Consider the following 15887-nt stretch of genomic DNA (forward strand, 5'->3'; position numbering starts at 1 on the left):
CTTGGAGGGAGAGAGGGAGACATAGAGAGGTGGAGACAAGGTCCTGATGGAGCGGCCAATGGCGGCCACAGCCCGCTACCTGATCTATTTCCAGTACTGCGGCACCAGCTACAGGTGGGTGGAGGGCGCCACCTCGGCCTTAAGACATTTAGAAGACAATTCCTCAACCGATCCCCGCCGTGGTCTAAAGTAAACATCGCCCAACACTTGCTCTCGGTCCGCCAAGGCCTGCTGGATCTCTCGCTTGCTAATCACTTTAACACCCATTCCCATTCCCAAACTGACCTTTCTATCCTGGGCCTCCTCCATTGCTAGAGTGAAGCCAAATGTAAATTGGAGGAACAGCACCTCATATTCCTCACTTGGGCGGCTTACCTCCAGCGGTATGAACATTGATGGACACAAAGTGCTGGAGTAACTCAATGGGTCAGGCAGCATCTCTGGAGAAAAAGGATGGGAGATGTTTCCGTTTCGGACCATTCTTCCCAGGTCTGAAGAACATACGAGCTTAACCAAGCTAGTCCCATTTGCCTGTGCCTGGCCCATATCCCACCAAACCGTTCCTATATGTGTACCTGTCTAAGGGTCTGAAATGTCACAATTGCACACACTTGTAAGCATCCATTGCTTCACAAAGGAGTCCAATCCTCTGCTCCGACTCTATTAAAGTATTTATCCAATACTTTTTAAGTCTACTGTTGAATTAGTTTCCATTCCTCTAAGAATGAACCCCATTTAAGTCCTAATGACGATGTAGAACGTACAGTTCACAACCAGAAACATCACCTATTCCTTTTCTCCAGAGATGCTGCCTGAGCTGCTGAGTTACTCCGACATTTTGTCTATCTTTGGTGTAAACCAGCATCTACAGTTCCTTCCTACACATGTCTTGATTGGTATGGGTGTCAGTGGTTATGGGGAGAAGGCAAAAGAATGAGGTTAGGAGGGAGAGATAGATCAGCCATGATTGAATGGTGGAGTAGACTTGATGGGCCGAATGGCCTAATTCTGCTCCTATCACTTATGAACGTTATGAATTTATATTCTTCATTGTACATTACTTTTGTTGTCCATGTAAAACAAACGCCAATACTTTACTCCATTCTTGACAGTGGAGTCATGAAAACGCCTTCACACCAACCTGTTGCTGGGGTTCAGAATCACTTGGAGGTAAGTGAAAATGTAAAATTTAGCCAGTCCAACATCTGCGAAAATATGCATTGGAATTGTTTTTTAAATTCTGAGGTCAGTACCATCCTAATTACAAGGTTCAGTTTTGGTCACCCTGCTAAAGGAAGAATGTTGTTAAGCTGGAAAGAGTGGAGAGATGATTTATAAGGATGTTGCCTGGACTCGATCGCCTGAACTACAGGGAGAGGTTGGGCAAGTTAGGACTTTATTCCATGGAGCCCAGGAGGCAAAAGGTTCTCTGTATAAGATCATGAGAGGAATTGATAGGGTGAATGCATAGAGTCTTTTACCCAGGGATTGGGATTAGGAAAGGTTTGAGGTGAGAGCGGAAAGATTCTATAAGAAACGGAGGGGCAACGTTTTCCACATACAGGATGGTGGGTACATGGAGGTGTCAGCCAAACAAAGTAGTTGAAGCAGGTATAATGACAACATTTAAAACGACCAAATGGCAACACCTGGAGTACTGTGTGCAGTTTTGGTCTCCGAATTTGAGGAAGGACATTCTTGCTATTGAAGGAATGCAGCGTAGGTTCACGAGGTTAATTCCCGGAATGGCGGGACTGTTGTATGTTGAAAGACAGGCGCGACCGGACTTGTACACACTGGAATTTAGAAGGATGAGAGGGGATCTTATTGAAACATATAAGATTATTAACGGATTGGACACCGCTAGAGGCAGGAAACATGTTCCCGATGTTGGGGGAGTCCAGAACAAGGGGCCACAGTTTAAGAATAAGGGGTAGGCCATTTAGAACGGAGATGAGGAAAAACTTTTTCACTCAGAGAGTTGTGAATCTGTGGAATTCCTCTGCCTCAGAAGACAGTGGAGGCCAATTCTCTGGATGCTTTCAAGAGAGAGTTAAATAGAGCTCTTAAAGATAGTGGAGTCAAGGGATATGGGGAGAAGGCAGGAACTGGGTACTGATTGTGGATGATCAGCCATGATCACAGTGAATGGCGGTGCTGGCTCGAAGGGCCGAATGACCTACTCCTGCACCTATTGTCTATAAAAGACATCTGGACAGGTACATAATAGAAAAGGTTTAGAGGGATATGGTCCAATGGCAGATAGTTGGGACTAGCGTAGATAGGGCACCTTGCTCAGCATAGAATAGTTGGGCGGAAGGACCTGTTTCCAAGGTGTATTACTCCAAGACTCTAAGAATGTGCCAGGTGTACAAAGGGCGATCTCAGTGCACAGACAGTCCTAGCTTAATGTCTTTTATTTCATTATTTCGTGGCAAACTGTTGGTGACAGTGTGTAGGATTGTGCTAGTGTATAGGATGATCGCCGGTCGGTGCAGACTTGGTGGGCCGAAGGGCCTGTTTCCGCGTTGCATGTCTAAAGGAGGGAATAGACAGACATTTCATGTTGGAAGTCTGAAGAGGTGGAATTCTCTGCCTCAGAAGGCAGTGGAGGCCAATTCTCTGAATGCATTCAAGAGAGAGCTAGATAGAGCTCTTAAGGAGTCAGGGGGTATGGAGAGAAGGCAGGAACGGGGTACTGATTTAGAATGATCAGCCATGATCACATTGAATGGCGGTGCTGGCTCGAAGGGCCGAATGGCCTCCTCCTGCACCTATTGTCTATTGTCTATTGAGATGTTCTGACCCGAAACGTTGGCCGTTGAATCGGTCTGAAGAAGGGTCTCGTCTGTCCATTCCTTCCACAGATGCTGCCTGACACACTGAGTTCCTCCAGCACTTTGGTGTTCTGCTCTGGATTCCAGCATCTGCAGTCCCTTGCGTTTCCATAAATGCAATCGTGCCCTGGTCGTATGTTCGTTTTTACATTTTTGTCCAAACCTCCCTGTGCACGTTGGGAATTTTAACGAGCCTGGTAAACTTGTTTGCCGGAGATGGGAGTTTTGTGAGAGGTGAATGTTGCCAAAACAACCTTGGCAGAAACCGGACGACAGGAAGCCAAGTGACACAGAGGAATTGTGTGCATATCTAAGAACTTTACTATGAAAGGGAACAAACGAGGCAATAACCAGGAAAATAGAATATAAAGTGTACATGTATTCTGTATGGAATAATTATGTTGTAGTTTTGGGAGGCAAAATGAACAGGGATGATTAAAACTAGACCTTGAAATCTTTGCAAGTGGTAGAATGAGCCAATGCAGATGCTTTCCATAAAGTTGTGACGAATCTGTACTTGGCTTTATAAATAGACACCTAGAGTGCAAAAGGAAGGAAGTTATAGTAAATCAACTCCGTCCGAAGATGGTGTCCAATTTTTGAAACGCTGGAAAGGATGTTGGGTGTTTGGACCCGCATCCCAAAGACCTTTACGGACTTTAGACTTTCGAGATACAGCGCGGAAACAGGCCCTTCAGCCCACCCAGTCCCTGCCAATCACCCGTACACCGTTTGGCACAATAGGGACAATTTACAATTTTAACCAAAGCCCATTAACCTACAAACTTGTATGTCTTTGGAGTGTGGGGGGAAAACGGAGCACCCGGAGAAAATACACACGGTCGCAGGGAGAACATGCAAACTCCGTACAGACAGCACCCAGAGTCAGGATCGAACCTGGGTTCCTGGCGCTGTAAGACAGCAAATCTACCGCGGCGCCACCGCGGCGCCACCGCGACGACCTACGTGTAGGTTAATTGGCCTCTGTAAATTGCCCCTTGTGTGTAAGGAGTAGATGGGGAAGTGGGATAACGTAAAACCAGTGTGAACGGGCGATCAATGATCGGCATGGAGTCATAAGGTCATAAGTGATAGTAGTAGAATTAGGCCATTCTGCCCATCAAATCTACTCCACCATTCAATCGTGTCTGATATATCTCTCCATCCTAACCCCATTCTCCTGCCCATAACCTTTGACACCCGTACTAATTAAGAGTCAGTAATTGTATCACACTTTTCAAAGAGCTGATAATAGCCTCGAGGCCTGAGTGGCCTCCTTGTGCCTTGTGGCATTCTGTGATTCCACGGCACCACAGAGCCTTTTCACGGTCGACACACATTTGACAGTCCATATAATAACGAATGTCAGATAAAAAGTGGTCCATCATGGGTACGGACCTCCTCAGCATCAGTGATGTACAGGAGGCTCTGCCTCACATAGGAATGGAATGGTCACAGGTGACAAGGCACAGTGAGATTCTTTGCTTGCATACCCCGACAATGTTACAAAGTAGGCCGGCTCCTCCGCAGGAAACCCCCCTCCCCCACACCAGCTTCCCATTGTCCATCGTTCTCCTTCCTCCCCCTCACGGCAGTCCCCTCACGCCGACTCCTCCGTTGTCCTTCCCTCCCCCCCTCCCCTCAGGGTGGTTCCTCCACAATCTCGCCGACCGCGAGGTTTCACAGCCGCCACGAGGTTTCACCACCGCTGAGGCCCCATCGCCCCCAAGGCTCCACCGCTGCCGGCAAGTCTCCACCGCTGCCGAGGCTCCACCGCCCCCAAGGTTCCACTGACCCAAGGCTCCACCACCCCCAAGGCTCCACCGACCCAAGGCTCCACCGCTGCCGCCAAGGCTTCACCGCTGCCAAGGCTTCACCACTGCCCCCAAGGCTTCACCACCACCCCCAAGGCTTCACCACCACCCCCAAGGCTTCACCACCACCCCCAAGGCTTCACCACCACCCCCAAGGCTCCACCGACCCAAGGCTCCACCGCTGCCGCCAAGGCTTCACCGCTGCCGCCAAGGCTTCACCGCTGCCAAGGCTTCACCACCCCCAAGGCTTCACCACCACCCCCAAGGCTTCACCACCACCCCCAAGGCTTCACCACCACCCCCAAGGCTTCACCACCGCCCCCAAGGCTTCACCACCACCCCCAAGGCTTCACCGCCGCCCCCCAAGGCTTCACCGCCACTGCCGAGGCTCCACTGCCGCGAGGCCTCCAGTATCATAAAAGACCCGCACCACCCTGGCCTCGCTCACGCCTCATTCTTACCATCGGGAAGAAGGTACAGGAGCCGTGACCACCACATTCATAAGTTCCTAAGTTATAGGAGCAGAATTAGGCGATTTGGCCCATCAAGCCCATGCTGTCATCAATCATGGCTGATCTCTCTCTCTCTCTCCCTCTCAACCCCATTCTCCCGCCTTCTCCCCATAACCCCTGACACCTGTGCTCATCAAGAATCTGTCAATATCCACATTAGAAATATCCAAGGACTTGGCTTCCACAGCCACTAGTGGCAATGAATTCCACAGATTCACCACCCTCTTATGTTCAAGAACAGCTCCTTCCCAACAACCAACAGGCTGTTGAACAGGACACCACACTCACCTCAACTGTGGTCTGTCTTTGGTTCGCACTGAGGAGCTTGTGTGTTCACCGTTTGTACTCCTTCGTTATCACCGTGTCCTCAGCCAACAATGGACCATTGTGGGCTCCACCTTTCCCGAGCCATCCATGCAGGCCCTGCTTTGTTCTGCACCTTCCCGTACCTCTAGTTTCCCTCTCCTCTGACTCTCAGTCTGATGAAATGTCTCGAGCCAAAACCTCACCGATCCCTTTTTCTCCAGAGATGCTGCCTGACCCGCTGAGTTACTCCAGCATTTTGTGTCAATCGTCTGGTATTGGGGGCTCTTTAATTTATTGAATTTTGAAATTATATGTTATCGGTATGTATTGTGTTTGCAGGCCTGTAGTGCTGTGGCAGCAAGTAAGTGTTTAAGTGTTCAATTGTCTGTACATATGACAATTGAACACTGACTCTCTTGGTCCCGGTTCATGTTCCAATTGCAGGCTGACTGCCAACCCTCTGCCTTGATACAGGAAAGTTGGATTGAGCTGTGCGGTTTGAGCTTTGTTGTTAGCAGCGTACTATGTCTTTGGTGTAAGTGAGAGAGAAGGATCAGATGAATGATTACTGAGGGAGGCTCGTTCTGGGTTAGGTTTCACACGGGTTGAGTTGGCTGCCACTACAAAAGCTGGGTCGCTGTGAGACGTCACGGTCCTCATGATTACACTGCCACGTCCTTCCACGGACAAACTCGCAGAGTGCCGGACGCCAGCGGGCAAAAGGAACTGCAGACGCTGGGATCTGGATCAAAACACAGAGTGCAGGGGGAACTCAGCTGGTCAGGCAGCATCTGTGGAGGGATTGGACAGGCGACGTTTCGGGCCGCGATCCTTTTTCAGAAGCCACGTTGAAGGCATAATTCTGGTCACGTGCAAGTGTTTGTGTGTGAGTGTGTGTGGGAGTGTGAGTGGGTGTGTGAGTGGGAGTGTGAGTGGGTGTGGGAGTGTGAGGGTGTGGGAGTGTTTGTGTGTGAGTGTGTGTGTGAGTGGGTGTGGGAGTGGGAGTGGGTGTGGGAGTGTGAGTGGGTGTGGGAGTGTGAGTGGGTGTGGGAGTGGGTGTGGGAGTGTGAGTGGGTGTGTGAGTGGGTGTGAGTGGGTGTGGGAGTGTGAGTGGGTGTGGGAGTGGGTATGGGTGTGGGAGTGGGTGTGGGTGTGGGAGTGTGTGGGAGTGTGAGTGGGTGTGGGAGTGGGAGTGGGTATGGGTGGGTGTGGGAGTGGGTGTGTGAGTGGGAGTGGGGGAGTGGGTATGGGTGGGTGTGGGAGTGGGTGTGGGTGTGGGAGTGTGTGTGGGAGTGTGAGTGGGTGTGGGAGTGGGAGTGGGTGTGTGAGTGGGTGTGTGAGTGTGGGTGTGAGTGGGTGTGTGAGTGTGGGTGTGTGAGCGGGTGTGTGAGTGTGGGTGTGTGAGTAGGTGTGTGAGTGTGGGTGTGTGAGTGGGTGTGTGAGTGTGGGTGTGTGAGTGGGTGTGTGAGTGTGGGTGTGTGAGTGGGTGTGGGTGTGGGAGTGTGAGTGTGTATATACGTGTACTCAGTGGTCCAGTCATCTTGGACTTGCTTGTCGTTGGCCAAGACTCCATGACTCTGGTCTATGAAGCCTGTGTAGTAGCTGGTGTGCATCACGTTCACAACATCCACAGGCATCTTATGGATCATAGAACAGAGAGCAGTACAGATAGATGCAAAATGCTGGAGTAACTCAGTGGGTCAGGCAGCAACTCTGGAGAAAAGGAACGGGTGACGCTTTGGGTCGAGACCCTTCTTCAGACTATTGGGCATAGCCTAATGTGATCAGTAGCCAGTGACACAGAGGCCCTGGGCTATAGGCTACACGTTCCCACTGCTGCTGCTGCAGGTCCCTTTTGTGTCAGCCGCAGGCTTCTGTTGTTGGCACAGTACGTGGTGGCGTTGGGCTGAATCCTACTGGCAGATAGACAGTAAAAGCTGGAGTAACTCAGCGGGACAGGCATCATCTCTGGAGAGAAGGAATGGGTGATGTTTCGGGTCGAGACCCTTCTTCAGAACCGAAACGTCACCCATTAGTCCTTCTCTCCAGAGATGCTGCCTGTCCCGCTGAGTTACTCCAGCTTTTTTTTGTGTCCATCTTCGGTTTAAACCACCATCTGCAGTTCCTTCCAACATAAATCCTGCAGACATCCTTTGATGGCTCTGGGTGCTTGCTCTGCAGAGGGAGCGAGCTGTGCGCTCAGCTAGAGTGAGCTGGGTGGCTGCTGGCTTCTTGCCAATCACACCCGTGTGCTGACCTTCCACCACTTGCATCAGCTGCCTCCCGCGATGTTTCTTCAACGTGGGCGTTTGCTTTCTCTGGCTGCAGCGGCCTGCACTGACCACGCATTTAGAAAGCCATCAGGCACACTGCTTCACAGAGAAGTAACCACAACAAGGCTTCTTTGTTGTTTTGCCACCTTCTCGCTGGTTTTGCTCTTTTAATCGTTATTTGTGTATTTGCCCCAGCTTCCTTCCTACGCGGAACAGTACAGTACAGCACAGGAACAGGCCCTTCGGCCCACAATGTCTGTGCTGGACATGAGGCCAAGTTAAACTAATCTCCGAAGATAGACACAAAAAGTAACTCTAGAGAAAAGGAACAGGTGGGACATTTTGGGTCGGCGTGGAGCCGGTGGGCCGGAAGGGCCTGTTTCCTCGCGCGCTGTATCTCTAAAACTAATTCCCGGAATGGCGGGACTGTCATATGTTGAAAGACTGGAGCGACTAGGCTTGTATACACTGGAATTTAGAAGGATGAGAGGAGATCTTATCAAAACGTATAAGATTATTAAGGGGTTGGACACGTTAGAGGCAGGAAACATGTTCCCAATGTTGGGGGAGTCCAGAACCAGGGGCCACAGTTTAAGAATAAGGGGTAGGCCATTTAGAACGGAGATGAGGAAAAACTTTTTCAGTCAGAGAGTTGTGAATCTGTGGAATTCTCTGCCTCAGAAGGCAGTGGAGGCCAATTCTCTGAATGCTTTCAAGAGAGAGCTAGATAGAGCTCTTAAGGATAGCAGAGTCAGGGGGTATGGGGAAAAGGCAAGAAAGGGGTACTGATGGAGAATGATCAGCCATGATCACATTGAATGGCGGTGCTGGCTCGAAGGGCCGAATGGCCTCCTCCTGCACCTATTGCCTATTGTGCTGCCCTAACTGCTGTGTCTGTAAACTGAATGAGATGTACGGGTTGGACTGAGAATAAATAGGGCAGGCAGTGTGTGGAGGATGGCCGGGATGGTTGTGGGTGCCTCCAGGGTTGGATACAAGGCCCGGTGCTCAGAGCTGAGGAATCGGAGCTGAGCTCACAGTCCAGGAATGAGCAGAAGGTCACGGGGAAAAAACAAACTCGAGGAAGCTTCACGATGGCAAGGCGGTGAATCTGCACGTGCTCAGACGGCAGCGTTGACAGGAAGCTGCCTCCTGCGTGATGTGGAAATCCAGCCAAACCACAGGCATTCTGGACACGCTGCTGCAGCCTTTAAATCAAAGCTGGAATGAAGGTACGCAAAGGCACACAAAAGAAAAATGCCGCTCAGCGCTTGGATTTTGGAATGGTAGTGCTCAAGGTATAGGACATGGGGCAGCACAGCGCAGAAACACGCCCGTCAGCTCACGATGCCCCGTGCCAAACATGAAAACGTTTCCCAGCTTTTAAAGAAAGCCATTTCAATTTTTTTCTTTAGACAATATGACTTTCAGCTTCGTGGAAAAATAGGGATACAATTTCTCGAAGAATTTTAGGTGATTCTTCTTTAGATAAGCTTTTCCATTATAAATGCTTACAGATGTGCATGAAGTGACTTTTTAGTTAAATCTAGTTTGATTTCAATGAAGTGCAGCTCAGAATAATAATAATAATAATAATATAATAATAATAATAATATTCATTTATTGTCATTGCAACGAGTACAACGAAATTAAAAAATAGCCAATCCTGACGGTGCGTAAAAACATATATGCAATAAATGCAAAAACAAATAAATACAATTATATTAAGTACAAAAGATTTTTTAACAGTGTTGCCTAGTGCAGAAGGTAGTGCTCAGTTCTCGTATGGCCCTGGGGTAAAAACTGTTCTTAAGTCTGTTTGTTCGGGATTTGATCGATCTGAAACGTCGACCAGAGGGCAGATGAACAAACAGACGGTGGCCGGGGTGGGATGGATCTTTTATTATTTTGCCTGCTCTACTGAGGCAGCGTAGGCTGAACAGGTGCTCCAGCATGAGCATGGATTGGTTAGTGTTGGTGCTCAGGAAGTTTCAATAGTTTGAAGTAAAGATTAATGGGATATATATATGAAGTTGGTGCTGGTTTATTGTGGTCACGTTTACTTTACGTTGCTTACCATCCATGCAAATCGTTCCACCGCGTACAGGTCCACTGCCACATCTCCGGCATCCTTGTTTCAGAGGCTTTCTGGATTATCTGTTTTGCCGGACCGACAGAGGTCACGGCCTCCGAGAGGAGTCCACCGGTACCTTCATAACAAGAGGAGTTGAGTATAGGAGCAAAGAGGTCCTTCTGCAGTTGTATAGGGCCCTAGTGAGACCGCACCTGGAGTACTGTGTGCAGTTTTGCGGAGTCAGGGGGTATGGGGAGAAGGCAGGAACGGGATACTGATTGAGAATGATCAGCCATGATCACATTGAATGGTGGTGCTGGCTCGAAGGGCCGAATGGCCTACTCCTGCACCTATTGTCTATTGGAACGGTTGGCCTAGGCCGCCGAGGAACCGAGATATCGGCCCGCAAAGTCGGCCTCGGAGGTCGGCCGTGGGAAACGGAACTGCCGGCTCCAGGAGTTCCAGAGCCCCGGCCACAGCAGGCAAATTCGATCCGCGGAAGTCCCGAGGAAGTAAACACACAAAGCTGGAGTAACTCAGCGGGACTGGCAGCATCTCTGGGGAGAAGGCACGGCAGAGATTGGCCGCCTCACACGGCCGAGGTACCACATTTTCCAGGGAATGTTGGGAATTTTAAATACGCTCTGGTAATTTGATGTGGATTAAAGTAGGTGCAGGAGCACCAGTGGTAGGCCAGTAGTAAAAAAGAGAAGATAAACAGAATGTAGTGTCACAGCTGCACAGTAAGTGCAGATGAGAAGAAAAAGCGCAAGGGGCGCAACGGGATAGATTGGAAGATTGGGAAATCATCCTTGGCATATGAAAGGTCCAGTTAAGTGTAACAGCGGGGGAAAAGCTATTCTTGAATATGATGGCACTTGCTTTCAAGCTTTCGTATCTTCTGCCTGACAATTTTTAAATAATAACAGACCAAGTGGACCCTTTGGGCCCAAACCTCTCCTGCATTGGTGCAGCACCCTGTCCTCTCCCCTCTCTCCTCAACCCCCCCCTCCCCTCTTCCTTCTCCCCCACTCCCCCCTCCTTCCCTCCCCCTCCCCTCCTTTTAAACTTAAAAATGTGAATAAGTTAAAAAATATAACACCGATTTCAATAAAACTACTTGCATTATCACTAAAGTGACAATGGTGAGTAAGGTGGGCCTAAAATTGTCGCGCTATCGTGTACCGCATTGGCTGACGTTCAGTCACAAACAAGATAACAAACGAGAGTTTTAGTATATAGAGATTACACCTGGGAACTAGAAGCTTTCAGCCGTCTCCACCTCAGCATCACTGACATGGAACGAACTCTAACCCGCTTCCTGATTCTTAGTCTTGCTGACGTTGAGGGAGAGGTTGTTGTCCTGCTGCTGTGTTACTAAGTTGTCTACCTCGTTCCTGTACTCCCGTCTCATCATGATTCAGTTCAGGCCCACGACAGTGGTGTCATCCGCTAACTTGGACATGGAATTAGAGCAAGATTTGGCAGCACAGCCATGAGTGTATTGGGAGCATGTAGAGAGGAGTTGAGAACGCAGCCTTGTAGAGCACGAGGGTTGAGAATGATGGCGGAGGAGGATGCTTTACGGCCTACTCTTTACCGATTCTGGTGCGTGGATCAACCAGGATTCAATGCATCACTGAATGCTTAGATGTCTTGTGAGAATACTGGATTTAGATTTAGACTTATTGCAGCATGTCAAAAGCAGCATTCTGAGCCAACTGCTGACCTTTAGAAAAGGATTTCCATTTTTATTAAAACATCTGCCCCCCCCGATGACAACTGTAGCCAAAGGGGGCGTGGCTGTGTTCTGCAGCTGCGGATCACCGGCAGTCTCTCTGTCTTTTTTTTGTTTTTTTGTCTATTGTCATCGTTTAATGTACGTTTTGTTCTATTTTTAACTCTGTATGTGTGGGGGTGGTGGGGGGTGGGGGAAACCTTTTTTTCTAATCTCCTCCTCAACGGAGATGCGACCTTTACCGTGTCGTATCTCCGTTCGCGCTACGGCCTAACATCGTGGAGTCGGCGGCCTCCAGCTGGGATCGACCTTGAAGACTCCGGTCGCAGGGCCTGGACTTACCATCTCGGAGGCTTCGGCCGTGGGCTCTGCAGACCGCAACATCGGGAGTTCGCAGGTCCCTGGCTGGCGACCGGTTTTTGGGAGCTCCAGCCGTAGCAGCTTCGACCGCCCCGAAGCGCGAGGTACGATCGACCCGCCCGCAGGCCCTTCATCGCCCTGCGTGGCTCGGCCGCAGCACTTTCCATCGCCCGGTGGGGGCTTAGGACCTTCATCGGCCTGCTCGGCTCGGCCCTGGGACTTTCCATCGCCCGGTGGGGGCTTCAAAAAGTTGGGAGCCTCGATCGCCTCGTGGCACCACGGGAGAAGAATGAGGAGGAGATAAGACTTTTCTTTGCCTTCCATCACAGTGAGGTGTGTGCCTAGAGCAATCACTGTGATGGCTGTTTGTGTAAAAATTGTATCTGTGCGTCCTGTGCTTTTTGTTGTCTACTGCCAGACCCTGACGTGAGAGGACGCTGGCGCTGTTTATTCGCCGCTTTTCCGTCAGGATAGTTTGTCTGTTTGTTTTTATGTTATGATTGTTTTTGTAAAGCGCTTTGAGCTTCTGGTAAGGCGCTATATAAAATAAATGCTTATTATTATTATTATTATTAATGGTTCATAAGTGTTATGACTTTCAGCATAAAATAAAACTCCACTCTAAAATTGGAGTTGGCGTCCTGCGGCCGTTCATGTACTGCACCGAGTGGCATAAACTGAAGAGGCAAAGCTGGTGCCCACAGGGGATGGGCATTACAAGAAGAAAGATGTCCTGGACGATCAACTCTTGCATTATGGCGGTCATAAGGAATAGCAGCAGAATTAGGCCATTCAGCCCATCAAGTCTACTCCGCCATTCAATCATGGCTGATCTATCTCTCCCTGCTAACCCTATTGGCCTGCCTTCTCCCCATAACCTCTGACACCTGTACTAATCAAGAGTCTATCTATCTCTGCCTTAAAAATATCCACTGAGTTGACCTCCACAGCCTTCTGTGACAAAGAATTCCACAGATTATAGACAATAGGTGCAGGAGGAGGCCATTCGGCCCTTCGAGCCAGCACCACCATTCAATGTGAACATGGCTGATCATTCTCAATCAGTACCCCGTTCCTGCCTTCTCCCCATACCCCCTGACTCCGCTATCCTTAAGAGCTCTATCTAGCTCTCTCTTGAATGCATTCAGAGAATTGGCCTCCACTGCCTTTCACTAGAGAAGTTTCTCCTCATCTCCTTCCTAAAAGAACGTCCTTTAATTCTGAGGCTACGAGCTCTAGTCCTAGACTCTCCCAATAGTGGAAACATCCTCTCCACATCCACTCGATCCAAGCCTTTCACTATTCTGTATGTTTCAATGAGCCCCCCCCTCATTCGTCTAAACTCCAGTGAGTACAGGCCCAGTGCCGACAAACACTCATCATAGGTTAACCTACTCATTCCTGGAATCATTCTTGTAAAACCTCCTCTGGACCCTCTCCAGAGCCAGCACATCCTTCTGGATATGGTGCCCAAAATTGCTCATCAATATTCCAAATGCAGCCACAACCAGCTGCTCATCAATATTCCAGCTGCACTACCAGCTGCATCACTGTCGCCACTGAGTCTCGCCACTGCGCGCTTTCAAGCTTTTGTATCTTCTGCCTGACAGGTGAAGAAGGGTTACCGGGGTGGGACAAAGTCTTTGATTAGTGGCTTGGGAGATATACCTGTTAGAATCAGCAGGCAAAATGGCTCAATGATGTTGACTGTAATAAAGGTTTTACGGGCATCTGTGACAGTGAGGATTGTGCTTCAGGCTTGGGTCAGAAGGGGAGATATAACACCGGTGCATCAAATGCTGTTGTGGAAGCGTCAGAATGGGAAAGATGCATTCAGTGCAACACTCAAGGTCTTCAAATCAATTCAGGGAGTCAGTTGGGACTCTGACCACAACAGAGAAGGGAAGGGAAAGTGGGTTTAAAACTGCAGGCAAGCGAGCACTATTTCATTGCCGTATAGGAACGGATCTGGAATAGCTTCAATTGAGTCAATAGAGTTTAGTTTATTGTAACGTGCACCAAGGTGCAGTGAAAAGCATTTTTTTGCGTGCTAACCGGTCAATGGAAAGACAATGCATGATTGCAATCGAGCCGTCCGCAGTGTACACAACGTTAGTGCGAGATAGAGATTTAACAGAGTCGTCTGGGTCGGACGCCATCTTGGATTGCACGCCCTGAAGAATGGCTTGATCAGGAGCAGCATCTCTGATCTGCTCGTGTTCAGTAGTTCAGTACATTGTCCAATCATCCATCACCGTCCACAATTCCCAAGAACAGGGGAGTGGATCAAATGGATCGATCATCTCTTAATCCTTGAAAGTTACTTTGCTTCTCCACAAATCCTACCAATCGATAAACCACTGGCCCATTGTGGGGTTTTTTCACGTTTTCTCTAAGCCCCTGATTGTTGATGCTCAGTGGGTGGGTGGGTGGGGTGGGGGGAGGGGCAGGGGGTAGGGTGGGGGGTGGGGGGAGGGGCGGAGGGGGGGGGAGATGGCATGCAGAAGTGCCCCAGTCCCACCCACAGCCTTCTCCCACGTTATCAGAGTTGATGGGGTTGGGTGCTGTCAGATCACGCCTTCAAATGAGAGAGAGAGAGAGAGATCTGATTCTTTGCCGAACACCAAGTGCTGGAGGAGCTCGGGTCCTCAGACAGCATCTGTGGAGGGTATGGACAGACAACGTTTCAGGTCGGGGGCCCTTCCCCAGACTGAGAGGGGTCGGGGGAAGAAAGCTGGAAAAGAGAGCTCTTGTTCTTTCCCTCCACAGATGCTGCCTGACCTGCTGAGTTCTTCCACCGCTTGGTCCTTTGCTCGAGGTGCCACCTTGTGCAGTCTCTTGTCTCTCCACCTTAGAGAATGCTTATTGCCCTGGATGATGCTGTCAAGTGTGGGTGGGGGGGTCTCCTCGAACCATTCTCAATATGGACCACTCGTGCCACAATTCACACCGGCGTCTTACTGCTTAAATATGTCAAGTGAAGTGTGAACTGGAAACTGAGGCCGGCATTAAATATTGATCAGGTGAAGTATTTTGTTGAATTTTACATGCACTCTGCCCAGTAATGCACCGTGCGCAGATGAAGTCTGCTTTCAACCAAAGTGCTGGCCTTACACTCAGCAAGGTGCTGCCGGGATGGATGGGCTTTTAAGTGTTTTGAAAATGCATTTTGTGTCGAGCCGAGTTCACACTCGGTTGAATTGATAAGAGCACGCAGCAGCAAGGCTGTTAATCATGGTCGGAGAGGAAGGCGGTAGAGAAAGACTGATGCCCAATAGCTCCAGGCTTCAGCAGTGAGTGTGCACGTCTGAGTCACGGCTGGATGAATGGGAGAGTCTGGGACCACAGGCCGTAGCCTCAGACTAAAAGGACGTACCTTTAGAAAGGAGACGAGGACGAGACTCTTTAGGCAGAGGGCGGTGAATCTGTGGAAATCATTTCATTGCCACAGACCGCTGCGGAGGCCAAGTCAATGGATATTTCTAAGGCGGAGACTGACAGATTCTTGATTAGTGCGGGTGTTAGGGGGAGAAAGCAGGAGAATGGGTGTTAGGAGGGAGAGATAGATCAGCCACGATTGAATGGAGGAGTAGACTTGATGGGCCGAATGGCCTAATTCTGCTGCTATCACCCATGAACTTCTGCCAATCTTCACCGTCGGCTTCTCTTGCGGGCGTTCAGAGAGAAGATACCTGGGACAAAACCCAACCCTCACAGAAGGAGGAAAACCTCAGGCTTTGTCCATTTAAGTTTGCACCTGGTTGTTGGTGTCAGGACAACGACCTCCACAAGTCTCCCTCGACAATGTCCGCAGGTCTTCCTCCATGTCCGCAAGATAAAGGAGGAAGAGTGGTGGAGTACATGCTCCAATCAGCATCACTGGTACTGAGGTGCAAATGGGCAACGCCTGCCAAGTGATAGTTTAATTTTGTTTAGTTTATTGTCACGTGTACCGAGGTACAGTGAAAAGCTT

The 15887-nt window shown here is 49.6% G+C and overlaps 1 protein-coding gene across 2 annotated transcripts in view; it reads left to right on the plus strand.

Moving 5' to 3' along the window:
* Positions 1-15887, plus strand: part of pusl1 (pseudouridine synthase like 1) — a 70662-nt gene continuing 54775 nt past the window's right edge. For both annotated transcript variants that reach the window (XR_013549168.1, XM_078425500.1), the window contains exons 1-2: positions 1-114; positions 1113-1170. Coding sequence is in view for 1 of the 2 variants with exons in the window: in XM_078425500.1 (XP_078281626.1) it covers positions 47-114; positions 1113-1170 (126 nt within the window). In the remaining variant the exon portion in view is untranslated. The remainder of the gene's footprint in view (positions 115-1112; positions 1171-15887) is intronic.

This window comes from Rhinoraja longicauda, chromosome 30 (assembly GCF_053455715.1).
Source record: "Rhinoraja longicauda isolate Sanriku21f chromosome 30, sRhiLon1.1, whole genome shotgun sequence".
NCBI classification, from domain to species: domain Eukaryota; kingdom Metazoa; phylum Chordata; class Chondrichthyes; order Rajiformes; family Arhynchobatidae; genus Rhinoraja; species Rhinoraja longicauda.